This window comes from Rhinolophus ferrumequinum, chromosome X (assembly GCF_004115265.2).
Source record: "Rhinolophus ferrumequinum isolate MPI-CBG mRhiFer1 chromosome X, mRhiFer1_v1.p, whole genome shotgun sequence".
NCBI lineage: Eukaryota > Metazoa > Chordata > Mammalia > Chiroptera > Rhinolophidae > Rhinolophus > Rhinolophus ferrumequinum.
In genome coordinates, this window is record NC_046284.1 from 97,051,208 (window position 1) to 97,066,128 (window position 14,921).

General features: G+C 34.5%; 1 protein-coding gene across 1 annotated transcript in view; it reads right to left on the minus strand.

Moving 5' to 3' along the window:
- The window catches only part of CFAP47 (cilia and flagella associated protein 47), a 374,965-nt gene that overhangs the window by 237,278 nt on the left and 122,766 nt on the right, over positions 1-14,921 (minus strand). The window contains exons 27-29 of the mRNA XM_033099951.1: positions 10,958-11,058; positions 7,404-7,526; positions 6,021-6,249 (exon numbers count right to left, since the gene is read on the minus strand). Of these exons, the coding sequence (XP_032955842.1) occupies positions 6,021-6,249; positions 7,404-7,526; positions 10,958-11,058 (453 nt within the window). The remainder of the gene's footprint in view (positions 1-6,020; positions 6,250-7,403; positions 7,527-10,957; positions 11,059-14,921) is intronic.

Below are 14,921 nucleotides of genomic sequence, written 5' to 3' on the forward strand. Positions count from 1 at the left end.
CAAAGTTAAAATAGCATCTGTTCTTGCTATATCAAGTAAAAGAATAAAATTATTAATTAGTACAAGGCTTTAATTAGTTAAGAATGTACACTGTATTGTCTAAGGTAATCATTAAAAGAATTTAAAAAGTGCATTTAAACTTCTAAACTATTAGAAGATGAATCAAGAAATAAGAATGTCTAACCAATCCAGAAGAAGGCAAAAGAAAGAGAGAAAGGGAACACAGACAGAAAAATAGAACTTAAAAACATTGTACATTTACATTCAAATGTATAGTAATTACATTAAATTTACATGAACCATAAAGTCAAATTAAAAGACAAAAATACTTTGTAAATACTAACCAGAAGTGATGTACCGATATTAATATGAGACAGCTTAGAATTTAAGGCACAAAGAATTACTAAGTACAAAGAAAGACATCCCATATGCATAAAAAGGTTAATAAACCAAACAGGTGTTACAATTGCACATTTGAATGCACTTGGTACAACTTAAAATCATATAAAGCAAAAATGACTGAATTAAAAAGAAGTAACAAAATGTACAAATATAAGTAAAGATTTTAACAACTTTATCCTAGCAATTGATAAATAATTCAAAAATCAGTAGATATACATACGTAATTTAAAGAGTATAATAAGCAAACTTTGCTTAATGTACATACATGAAAAACAGCTTTCAATAACTATAAAATACACAATACTTTCAAGTTGAAATATTTATAAAAGCTAAATAAATGCTGGCCAGTAAACAAATGTCAAAAAGTTTCAAAGAGGATAGTCTCTGGCTTCAATGAAATTATGCTAAATATCAACAGTAAGATCACCAAATGCAAGCTTCTAAATGACCTTTGTAAAATAAAGCATATTGAAAATTAGAAAAAAATATGAGTGGGATAGAAATAATATATTACATATAAAAATATGCAATTCAGATAAAGCCAAACTTAAAAGAAAAATTATAGTTTAAAAATTCAATATTTTCATTATGAAAACTCATGACTACCAGAAACAAAAATAAACTTTATAAATTGGTAAGGAGTTTCTTTAAAAAGAATACAGTGAACCTCATACTTAATGAAAAATGCTGAAAGGTTTTCACCCTAAGATTGTGATTAAGAGGAGGATGCCTACTATTCAGTATTTAACTGGAGATCCTAGGCAATGTAATAAGACAAGAAAAATAAATCAAAGATATAAGGATTGAAAAGAGAAAAAAAGTGATTTGCAGATTATATGTTTTTACAACATACAAAAATAATCTACTCATGAATAAAAAAATCCAGACACAAACAAAAATGCAAACTGTATGATTATTCCTATATGGAGTTCAAACACTGATAAAACTAACCTTTGTTGTTAGAATTCAGGAAAACAGTTGTTGCCTTGGAAGGTGGAATAGGACACAGGAGGTAGGGGGCTTGGGGGGATGCTAGCAAGGAGATGGAATAGAAGTGTGGACTAGCACTGATAGGTACTGGAAAAACCCACTCTTCCCAGATGAAGTGGTATTTCCAGTATGATTTAAATGATTATGTGATCAGTTAGAGATCTTCCCAGTGGTGTGTGGAGAAAATGTTAATTCCCACAATTCATCTAATTTGAAGCAAGTGGACTGTAATCTTCACTACATTTCCTCTGATGACTTCTGAAACATAAATTGTGTTTTCTGATATTTTTCAACAGCTATTTCCATCTTTTGGTGATTTGGGAAAAGGCTGAATGAAAATAAATAATATCTAAGGGCTTTCTAAGAATTGAAAACAGACTAATAATTAATCAATTAAAGGTAACCGCAAATAATTTCTCTGGTTTCTGCTATTCTGCCCAAATATATCTCAAATCAACGAATGAAATGAACCGTAGCGCCGCACTGCTGTGAATTGGTATTTGTAAAGAATGAAATTACCTGAGCTAACACACCAATAAAGCAACATTTCTGACAATCTGTATCTTCAGGTTCAAGAAAGGTGATGCATAAGTATGTCAAAAAATATTCACTGGTAGAAAGAAAATGAAATCTTTTGATAACCACACTGTAATTAACACCACTTTTCAGGTAATACGTTCTGTACTGGATAACTCTCCAGATGGGGGTAATTGCATGTAAGGTCAGGGAATTCTACTTTCCCCATTAACAAACATGACACTTCACTATAATTTATTGCTTGTCCAGAAGTTTAAGCTTTACTTGGTCTGAAATCCTACATTTAACCTGTAAATATTAGGATTACAAAACTTCCCTCAGTTCTAGACTACTACCGTGTTTCCCCGAAAATAAGACCGGATCTTACCTTAATTTTTGCTTCAAAACACGCATTTCGGTGTATTTTCAGGGGATGGCTTATTTTTTCACATTCAACAATCTACATTTATTCAAATACAGTCATGTCATCTTCTTCTGGAACATCGTCGTAACATACTAAATGCACATGACGTCTGGCTGATGATCTTAACTGGGGCTTATTTTTGGGGGAACACGGTATATTCTTCATCTCCCTGAACTGATGTACCTAACCACATGTACTTGTAGTGTCTAGACTAAAGCCAAAGACCAAAATGCCAAATGGTGGAGTACATGTCTTTCAAGTGTTAAAAGTTTCCTAAATCTTAATCTGAACCCCCATAATTCACAAGTGGGATGATGCTTAAAAATATTAGTTCTGGGGGTGAAATGCTCAGGTTCAAATCCTGGCTCTGCTATTTATCAGGTGAGTGACCTTGGGAAGGTTACTTATTCTCTCTATGCCTCAGGTTCTCATCAGTAAAATGGGGCTAATGATAGTATCTACCTCACAGGGCTGTTATACAGAATAAATTAATTTCTACCCACAAAGCACATATAATAATGCTTTGCTCACAGTAAAAGTCCAATACATATTACCCATTATTATTAATAAAATATCATCACAAAATTATTTTTAAAGAAACAAGGTAAGAGAGATATTGCAAAGCAAGTTCAGTATGACAGACTATTAGCCCACAATAATGAAATCAATAAAAGAAATGATGAGTCATTAAGTTGGAACTATCAGAAGATAAATGGAAGAGTAAAACTGTAGAAAACTATGAGAATGACGGGTAACTTCCTGTTCAGGATAATAGATTAAGCATACGTGCTTTTCCTCTCTCCATTTCAAAACATACCTGAAGTGTCAGAAATGTTGGAGAAAGGGAATAAACCTGTCACAAGACTGAAATTGAGAAAGGGACCATTATTATACTAGAAACTTTGAAGAATATCTATAAGACAGAGAATGGATGGAATTGTAGAGGAATAAATCAAAATGGACTACATAGCAGTAGGCTACAGGGGGAAAGGAAGCCATTTTCCCCATAGGACTATAAGAGAGGTGCCAAGTGTAGAATCAGCAGATACAGAGGGAGAAAGCGACCTGTGGTACAGCAATTATGATGATTAATAGAAGTATTATATATGGAAGACATATTTGAGAAGGCATGCATCCAACACAGAAACAGGATGCTATTATCACAGAAAAAGACATAAGGAAGGAAAGAAAGGAGAGAGGAAAAGAGGAGATAGAGAATAGATGGAGAGGGAAGGAAACAATAGAGAATAACACAGAGCTCTTAGAAAACAAAACTGTACATACCAATTTAAAATTTTTATAGAAGACTGAAAGAGGAAGTGAAGATCTACTAGTATAAGAAAGCAAAAGTAGAAAAAGATGAAAAACAAGACATAATTGAGAGTGATATAAAGGATCAGTCATGAAGATACACCATCATTCTAAAATGAGATTAAGGAAGAAAAAACAGAAACAGAGAAATAGCAGAAAAAAATACAGAAAAGAACAGTTAAAAGATGAGTTTTCTAAATGAAACGGCCCACTGAATGTCAAGTATATTAAATGATATAAGAAACCCCATGCTCAGATTTTTATTTCAAAAAAATCACAGAATACATTAGCGGAGAAATGGGAACCATAAAATAATTCTGAGTGAATGAACACAGTACTCACAAAAGATGACATCAGTCTTATTAGAAACACTGAATGATTCCAGATGATGCAGCAATATAAGAGACACTGAGGAGGTAATTCAAGAATTGGCAATAATACATGACGTTGGAAGTTATCTTCTTAGCCTGAGATTCCGTGAGCCAAAGATTCCAAATTAAGAACTGGCACTGAATAACACTGCTACTTGGACAAAGTTTACCTTTAGTCAAAGTTGTTTGGCTGTGGGCAGCTTCCTTCCCAGGGCTGGGGAGGCCCCCCCCACCATATTCCTCTAGAACTGTCCTTCCCAGATAGCACCCAGTGACTTAGGCTGTTTCACATTTACATATCAAAATAACAAAGTACTGGAATCCATCAGGAAACAACCAGACTGATAATGTAACTCACTAGTGGGAGTAAAATAAAACACACACCAGAAAATCACCCCAAATTAGAAGAGATTTTAAGAAGCTTGTATTATTTGATCCAGTGACCCCACCTCTGAGAACCTTCCTATGTAACATCCAGAAATGTCTGTTATCATTTATAAACAGATATGTTTAATCTTGCTATAATTTACATTAAGAAAATATAGAAAAAAGTAACGTAAGTAAATACCCAACAATTAATGTAAATGGGCAAGTAAATAATGAATGAATGCAATGACATATTATACAACAAATTAGCAATCATTATGGTAAAAATACAGAAAATTAAAATTAAAATCAAAGGCTCTATTAAAAAAACAACAAAAATGAGAATGCTTAATAGCAAAAATTCTGGGATGCATCCAATGTGGAATAAAGAGATAAATTTATAGAACTAAAAATAATTAAGCATACAATTTGAGTTTAAAGAAAAAGTAAATTATAAACAAAACATTAGCATTAAATAATTTAGAAAATATAGAAACGGATAAATTAATCCAAGAACTTGTTATATTAGAAATAAAAGTAAACTGTTATCTATAATCAAGAGAAAATAAAATTATAAACAGGGAAAAAATTATAAACACAAACAGCATTAGTAGTCACAATGGTTAAATAATGAATTTTAAATGCCCGATCAATGATTTGCACCAAAATGAATTCATTACAATTTACTCAAAATAGGTAAAATTTTCAGTAGAACAAACACCAAAATAGGGAACTGAAAGTTCTAACAATAACTTTCCTCAAAAATTCCCCGGAGTCAGATGATTTTATGATCAAGCTGGTAAATTTTCAGAGTATCTACCGCATTAATTTTCTCTGACTACAGACAAAGATGAGCTATTAGCCAATTTATTCTATCAAGCTGATATTGTCCTATTAATTTAAAAACCTGGAAAAGTTAACTTATAGGAATAACATGTAACCTAGCTCACTTCTGAAAATAGATGTAAAAACTAATATAGCCCTTCTAGCTAGAGATTAGCATTCGCCCCATGTGTCAGCAAGTTCCCCAGGAAAACTGGAGAGAAAGGAGACAGAGAAACTCTGATGAACACTATACCACCAACGTTGTAATAAGGGAGGTGCCTAACTTCCTGTTTAAATTAACAACAGCATTAAGTGACTTGACATAACCAACGCAATTTAATTATTTTAGACATGCTGAGCAATAAAACAACACATGAAATAGTGAAGTAGATGTACTGTCAAAGAGAAGATAGTGTCAAAGAAACTGTTCACTAATACTACTGTCTACTGGATTATACCCTAGATCTAGGGTTGATATTTCTTTCATTTATAGAGAGCTATGGCATTTCCACTTTTTCAAGTTTAAAAAGGCTTTTCTATAATCTAAATTATTGTACTTGACAAACGAGGAAACTGAGGTTCAGAGATTTTCAGTACCTGCCTAAAATCGCTGGATGTTTAGAGAAAATGAAATAGTGCGTCTATACTAAAGAAATGTACATTTGCATCTTTTTGCTTTTCTTATTAGCCTCCTCATAATTTATCAGTTTAGAATAAATTATTAACTATTGTATTTCACTTTGAACAACCCCAATAAATAGATATTTTAATATCTAATTCAAAGCAAGGGATTTAGAGGAATATGTAACTGTTACCTTCTTATAGTCTCTGGAATGGAGAGAGAATGGGGTCCTTCCGACCAGCCGAAGAGGGTGAACCAGGTCTGAGCAGCATTTACAGCTTTTTGAAATAAGTCATATGTCTTCGTTCCTTCTTCAGGAAAAAACTGCTCATTTTTCTCCTGTTTTACGATTGATCTAACGCCTTCTTGCTTTGACGTTTCACTTTTGCCCAAATTCAATTTGTCAGGTATTATTTCCGTCCCTAAAATTCACATTTTTTTGTAAAAAGGGTTATTTGACCATAGAGTAAAATATTCTGTCAGCTACTGCTATTTGTAGGTAGACATATACAGCGCATTCCACAAATTATTCTGTGCTCTCAAAGAAATTGTCAATTTACTGTTACGCTAAAGAAAAATAATAGATTTATTTTCAAATACTCACTAGAAATACTTTAGAAATAGATGAATTTCAATAAAAAAAAATCTTAAATTTTCTTCTTGCCATAATGGTATGTGAAAACATTCCCCAAATGGAACCTTTCACTTCCAATGATATATGTAAAATATTTTAACAATTCTTTAGCTTTACTTGTTCAAATTGTATCTCAGCTGAAAAACTTACAGAAACAAAACATTGGCTTCAGATTCAAAACGGCTTTCGACCCAAGTGAAGCATTTCAATACAAAACATTTTTGAATTAGAGAAATTTTAAAGAACATAAAATGATTTTATCCTTTTTTTTTCCAAAAAATATCTGCTTATGTAAGGGAACAAGCACAACTCATTTAAAAACCTCACAATATTTAATTTGGTTTGGTCCATTCAATACAAAGAAAAATTTCAATACTACTCATACCCAGAGAAAGGAATATTTGAACAGTTAACTGCAAATAATACTCTCAAATTCACATATTTATCTGTGTTCATCTCTTTCTAAGACAGGCAACATTGGATCCAGTTAGATAATTAGGAGACAAACCCCTAGTTTGGCAGTTCCCAAACTGCGGACTGACGGAACCTGGGATGTCACAGCAAATTCACAGGGGCCCTGCAGGATACTTCACATTTGAGTTAAATATAACTACAATATCTGCTGGCTATCACATGAACTACTATTGTTAGGTTTTTGGACCAAACCACTTGATAAAGGGAACAGCTTTGGACATATTTTGGCCTAAGGGCAAAGTACTGAGATACTATGGGTGCTGGGTACAAAAAATCTTAGAGACTCTCTGCTCTAGATCATTTGAGAGAGCACCCCAAACAGATGACCCACTTAAAACTAATGACAAATTCATGTTTTCTTCATGGATTTCTTATTACTTGCAAAAACCCAAGTTTTTAATGAAATAATTTTAAACAAATCATGTTCTGGACTGGGTTTCAGAGGTACACTACATATTTGCCACATACCAATAAATAAACTCTTTGCAGGCTCAGCATTGCTATATTTAGAAGGACCAAGAGAGGATGATCCAGCTTTTTGGGAGGGAAATGAAATATTCTCTCCAGTCTTGACAAGACTGCCATCCTTATCTGCAAATGACACATTGGATCATAGTAGGTCAAACAAGCATTTGTAAATTCACTATTAAATTATTGCACCTGAATTTCATATATAAAAATCTATGTAATAAACGTGTGTGTGTATACAGAGGGTGCCAAAAAAATGTATATACATTTTAAGAAAGGAAAACAGTATTAAAGTTGTAATACTCAATATATACCGATAACAAAAGATGAATACAAGTCACGTTTGACTTCTGCAATTACAAGCGGTGCTCAAAGTGGTTACCATCAGTGTAATTTTAATGCAGTCTTTTCCTTTCTTAAAATGTGTATACATTTTTTTGGCACCCTCTGTATATACACATACCGTGTTTCCCCGAAAATAAGACCTAACCAGACAATCAGCTATAATGCGTCTTTTGGAGCAAAAATTAATATAAGACCGGTCTTAAATAAGATGTAATTCTGTTCAGGAAAGCATGGCCTGTACAGTTAGAAAGATCTAATTTGAAAACTTGGCACCACAGCGCCTGAGCTGTTAGACCATGGGTATCTTATACAAGTTCTCTGAAACATATGTTTTTATCCATAAAATGAAACTAAAGGTTCTAAGCTCATGATTTTGCTGTAAGGATAATTTTATGAGCAATAACACATATAAATATGCTGGTATATACTAAGTTTCTTCCAATATTTCAGTAAAAAGCCATTTAGAATTTGCTAGAGAACCTTTACCCAGTTGGTGTGCATGGCTCCAGAATGCTACGCCACTATAGACTTCACAGAAGTGAATTCAATGATAGAATGATTCATTGCGGATGCATTAGGCAGGATCTCTTCAACTTACCACCAAACTGTAAAAAGTTCCTACGTAGTTGAATACAAACCCACATCTGTACCCTTCAAATAAAGTTACTCATATAATGATTTTTTATTTGGCACCTTAGCTATAACCGGTAAATCACACTGCTTTACTTTTGGATATATTTAATGTTTTAAGATTTCACCTTTATTGATCATAATATACCCTAGAGCACGGTAGCTATTATACTAAGTATGTAGCCCCTGAGGTCTCACAAATTTGGTTAGAATTCCCTGTGACAAGCTGCTCAACATTTCTATGACTCAGTTTCTTAGTCTGCAAAGTGAGATCAGTAAGAGTATCGAACTCAGGGTTGTTGGAAGGATAAAATGAAATAAATTATGAGGCACCTAGCAGAGCACCAAATGCCTGGAAAGCACTACGTATATATTATAAATTATTATTATACATATTTCTAAAGATCTTTTAGAATATTTAAGAATCATGATGTCTTTTTAAAGTAATATTTACCCAAATGGATGCATTATTTTCAACCCATATATTTCATACTCAATCATCATACAAACACAAAGACATTATTCATTTTTCTCCTTTTAAAGAGACAGCAATATTTTGTATAGTACCTTCTCATTTTCTGGGAGGATATTGTGAAAAATATAAAAGAGTGATAAAGCAATAATAATAACAGTGATAATAGCCATAATAATGAAACAATAATAACGATAATAGTACCATTTTCCAGGTATTTACGGTCTATGAGTCCTCACAAAAGCCTTTTGAAATAGATAAACAGGCATTGTTAGCACCCCGCCACACCTCACCAGGCACATTCTGTTTAATAACAGATGTCTGAGGATCTGAGAATTAAAGATAAAATCATATGGCAAAATGGTGAGGTTGAAACGCAAAATAGAATTTCCACCCCGTTCTGTGACTCTCCATCCATTGCTCTTTCTATTGTGTATTATTGGAAATCACCACCCACCCTATCCACTATAGTAAAAAATATTTAAAAAATAACATCAGGATTAGTCAGAAAAATCTTTTAAATTTTGGGATTGTGTGTAAAATGTGTAATATATATATGCTCAGAAGGAACACTCAGGGAGGTGAGAAGAGAGCAGGGAAGTATTGTATGTGGAAGCCCAGAAAATGTGATGCAAGTGTTGGGGGGCAGAGAAGGAGTGGGGGAGACAGACAGTGAGAGAGTACAGTCAACAGTACAAACTACTGCTGAGTAGTGAAGGGACAGCAGTACAATGAAAGCATGCTGCTTCCGCACCCGACCTTTTTTTCCGGTTAAAGGGAGCCCCAAAAGCCCGGTTTCCTTTGCTATTTTTCTCCGTCTCTCTGAGAAACTGAGTGATTTATGTGGTTGGTAAGTTTGGGAAGAGCAAATCAGGCATGCATGGCCTGAATCCACCCTCTTTTCCTCTTTGGGAATGAACCTGTCCACTGAGAGAATATTGTCTCCTGTCCTCCCTGTTGTCATCCTGCAAACCTCCCCAAAGCAGCTAAGAGGGAGACAGAAGCTGAAGGGCAAGAGTAAGCCAGGTTAGTTGATTAAGCAAGGTCCCTGGCAAATGGAATTCAGATAAAGAAATGGCCTAAGTCAGGAGAGAGTCTTGCCTCCCAGCTTTGGGACAGGAGAGACAATGGGTTCCAATGCATGCTTGGTATTTGGAAGTTCAGAGTATTCCTGCCTGATGGTCTCTATTTCTTCTGAAAAGTCAGAGAAAAGGTCATCCTCTGAGCCTGAGGCAGAACACGACTGACTAGGTTTCATAGGTGTGGTAAACATGTGATGAAGCAAATGGAGAATGAGAAAATTCGTTAAAAACACAGAAAAGAACTCCGACTCAGCACTGAAACTTAAGGCTATGACAGTCTATACAGATGGAATTTTTCCCACTCTCCATCCTTTCTCCTTCTCTGAGATTGACTCCATCAATCATCCTCTTCTGTCTTGTATTTCACATTTCTCCCTGCTTAGTAGCTCCTCTTCAGTTTTTCTTAGCTTCTCTCACCATTTTCCCTGCAGCAACTCCCAGTAGGTCTACTGTCCACTCTCCTTCCCACTTAACTCATCTCACATCCCAACAATGGCTCCCTTTCTAAATCACTGATCCTCAAAAACCACAGAAGGCCCCTACTGTAACAGAACAAAGGGCACAGCGGTGCGGTGCCATCCCTACACTGCCTGCCTTGTCTCCCATCACACCCCCATGCTGTTGCTATCCTGCCATTCCCCAAATCATTCTGTCCAAGACAGTCATTTGTCAAGCTCTCCACAAATGTACTCTCTTCTATAAAGTCACGGCAGACCCCCAACATCAGCATCAACCTCTGCACCAGACCAACATTCCCAATATTTCAATTCACTCATACACCAAACTCTTCATTCCACCTTGTTTGTATTACTGTATTTATGCACCTTTCACTGGACTGTCAACTTCTGGATTTAAGAGACACTGCCATATTCTACTCTCAATACTAAACATGGCTCCTACCAATGACAGGAGTTTAATAAACATATGTTAATTTTAAAGTCATTTTACTTCTAGATGACAGCCTTGGATAACAAGAACATGTACAGTTTTGAAAGTTAGAGAGAAAATAGTCATATACCACTTACCATTCCTTAAAACAATATCTTGCTTATCATGATGAAGTGCCATATATGGGTAAATAGTAAGAATGCAGTTGTCTGCTGCTGCAAAAACTGGAAGTGGAAAGCTAAAAGTGAAAACATTTCCTTTTAATAAAATAAAATTTTCAGATGCAGTAAATATAATACGATAAAATATATTTTTTTTAAGTATCCAGGATGCCTGTAAGGATCAAGACATGATTTATTCATCATTTTTCTTTCCACCTACTTTGTTTTTCTTAACCACCTACTGTATCTATTTTAATGGTTTCAGAATATTTACCTTTAAAGCTTTTAACAGAGATGGTAAATTTCACTGTCAAGTGTGCTCCAGAACACAGCTTGTAAGTTCACAGACTCATAACCAGATTCAGGAAATTTTACAGTTGATGGAACCTCAGAGTTAATTTATGCACCTTCTTCTTCTATAGCATCCCTGACAAAAGGTATCTAACCTCAGATGACACTAGTCGGGAAACACTACCAGGGTGACAGTCATGACTCAGACACGACCCATTTCATATCTGGAGAGCTGTAACTTCAGACATTCTGTTTCAAAGCAAATGGAACAAAATCGACAGTCTAATCCTTATTACATTCCTTCAAATATTTAAACACAGCATATCTTCTCTAAGGCTTCTCTTCGGATTCTCAACATTTAGAACAGTCAAGGGTTCTTTTAACTGCGAGGTTGCCAAATATTTCACACACCGTCGAACGTTTTTAGATGACCTTTTGTTTTGGGTTTGTCCTTCTTTAAATGTGTCTAAGAACTGAAAGCAATTACTATGAAAGTTATTCAACCAATAGAGAGTAGTACTACTACCTTCTACAACTTGCATATATTCTATTTTATGAAAGCATTGTGCGATTGTCTTATCTTTTTACCAGCAACAAAACACTCTTAGATTACACTGAGCCTAACTTATGTGACTACTCTGCCCTGGTACTACTGACTTTTTAATAGAAGTACTATATTTAATATCTGTACCACTAGCATATTGCCTTACTGGTTTTAGTTCTGCACTGCAGTAGTACATCAAGATAATTTCAGTCTTCAATCAGACATGTACACACACACGCATACATACATACCATACACCATATATCTTTCTCAACATCCAAACATCTAGTATTGCCTTAGTCCTATTTGATCATTCTCTACACTACTGGATTCTAGAAATGAAGGAACTACGTGCTAGAGAAGGTAAAACCAACAAAAAAATCTAAATTAGAAAAAAAAAGTAAGTCAAGTAAGAATGTATATGTCTACAGCAGATAATAACCAATAAAATGCAAATTATATTTTTACAAACCATAACTTTGATATTGAATGGCATGGTGACCACATATAGTTCATTAAACAAGGTGTGAAAAGTCGCATCATTCATCTCTCTGGTCCTTAGTTGGTGGATAATTGATATTCTAATTACACATCTCTAATTCTTTCCCCATCAATAGTGAAGATTAAGAGACTCTTATGTCTCATCACGTTAGGAATGAAATTTGAAGCTTCTATGTTAAATCTATGTGATAAAATGCCTGCTAATTACACTAAATTATCACTTTGCAATAGTGTATGAAGTACAGTGATGGCCTGTCAACACTATGTCAAACACCATGAGAAATATTATATTATTTATATCTTTCTCATCTTAACTAAGGTTCTCCTCCTATCTATACTATTTATAGGCAGATCTTACATTCTAAAAGCAGCCCTGTTAAACATGGTTTTAATTCACAGAGAGTTGAGCAGAGCAAGAAGAGGCAGGGTTACAGGGTGTGGTTTTTGGAAGCTTGTCTCTTTTAGTGTGTCCCAACTTTTCTTCATAAGGCAGCTAGAAAATTATAAAATTACGTGTTGCGAAAACTGGCAGTGGCTATGAATGGTTAGAGAAGAGCTTACAGCTAACACGACTCTGGATTAATTACCTAGATTCCTATTTATAGGACTGAATAAAGTGATAAATGGGAGAATAAAATATCCGGGTCAGCCCTTTGAAAACGTTTTTCACTTTAAAACCCACTACCCACCATCACCATCAAAGACAAGTGCTTGTATCTAAATCCATATAGTATTTAGATACTTACAAATAATGAAATGACTTTGGATGACCGTATTTGCTTTAGTGTTACACAAAACAAACATCCTTGAGCAACCTTTCCAAAACAGCTTATCCACCCCTATTCACGCTTCCCATCTCAATAATTGCTAGCAAAATAATTTACATGTAACTTCATTTACACACAAAAAGGGTTAAGGGATATGTTTATTTAAATACTGAATGCTCACTACAGCTAGTACTTTTATGTTAGTTAGGTCAATTGATAGGACTCAATCTGGTGCTGTAATGTGTATTTGTAACAATCAAGGTCATCCATGATGTGGTGAGACAAAAGAATCTCTCCATCACAAGTGAGGACATCAAATGTCATTTTGTTAATCTGTAATAAAAGTTGCAGAGTTTTGATTGATTTGTTTATAATAGATCAAAACAGACTGAAAAGATTATTGATGATAATGTGATTCTCACTTATTTGATTTTCAACATCCTTTCTTGAGTGGAGGGAAAAGGAGTCAAGTTGCAGCTGCTCTCTGGGCATTGCAGGAACCCACAATATGTTATCTGCAGCCCATCAAGACACTGCTATTTCTAAACATGAATAATTCTAGCAAATATGTGCTGTTTACCAATTTAGTAACCTTAAAAACATTTGAGGTTGATCTAAATGCGCATAAAACCATACAAGTATGTTTCACCTGTGAATGTATTTCACTGATTTGCAAAGGTAAGGGCAGAGAATTCTTCTTCAGACACATGAGAGATCCATAGATATTCATCAGGTATAGAAATATATGTTCATTTAGCAAATATTTTAAATATATATCAATTCTTTTTACAAGAATCATCTCATTTTTAGTCTGCTCAACAATCTGAAAACAATCCTGTAATTGATGTAAACTATCTTTTAGATCTCAAAATCACTCTTTAGGGGCTATTTTCACAATTTGAAATCATTAACATTGATTAATATATATCAATATATTTTATTTTCAATTCAGTGTTCTTGTGGAAAAATACTATAGCTGTCAGCACAGTTTAAAATAGGGTCTCCAGGAAAGAATTGTGGCAGCCGACTGCATGGGCATGCGACTTCTAGGGACTGTGAGGACCAGCCATCAGGCAGGTAGGTGCCTGCAACCACTCAGGGAGAGACAAAGGGGACACTGGGACTTCCTCTAAAATGAAACATCTCTAAGCGGGGCAGAGGTTCTCCAACCAATTATCACTGGTGCCAAAGAGATTGGGAGTAAAGAAGAAAAAGGAGGAAAAGAGAGAAACCACATCATCTATGATTAACTTTTCTTTCTGCAACCTGCATAGTGTTAAATGCAGTATGATTTTAATAGTCTCAGAAGACATGGTAAATAGCATCTTGGAAGTGTCTGGGCTTTTGCAATTTCTACACAAATTTTAAACATCACCATTTTGCTACAAGTGAATGGTGAGCAAATCATAATTACGAATATTTTTCTGGTTATAGTTTACTATAATATACTGGTATTCTATGTTTGGATTAAATATAAATAAACATTCTACTTTATAGTAGAGACTGTACTACAATCCTGTGATTTGGTTTAACGGATCCACTATGAAAATAATGTTCTTCATAGAATGAAGGTGCCATTCATTAGAAGCAGCCTTTTACGAGACTAGGTCGAGGAATAAGAAACAGATAATTGTATCAGAACAAAGCATGGCCGCTTAGGAATTCTACTCCCCCCTCACTGCCTATTCTATCTACATATACAAGACCAAAAAAGTTGGAAAAATACATGGTGTTATGCATAACCCAGCCCCCCAAACCACAACAGACAAGGTTTCCCATGCAATATTCCAACACTGAGTATTTCCAATAAATGGTTATTGAAATATTCTTAAGATTG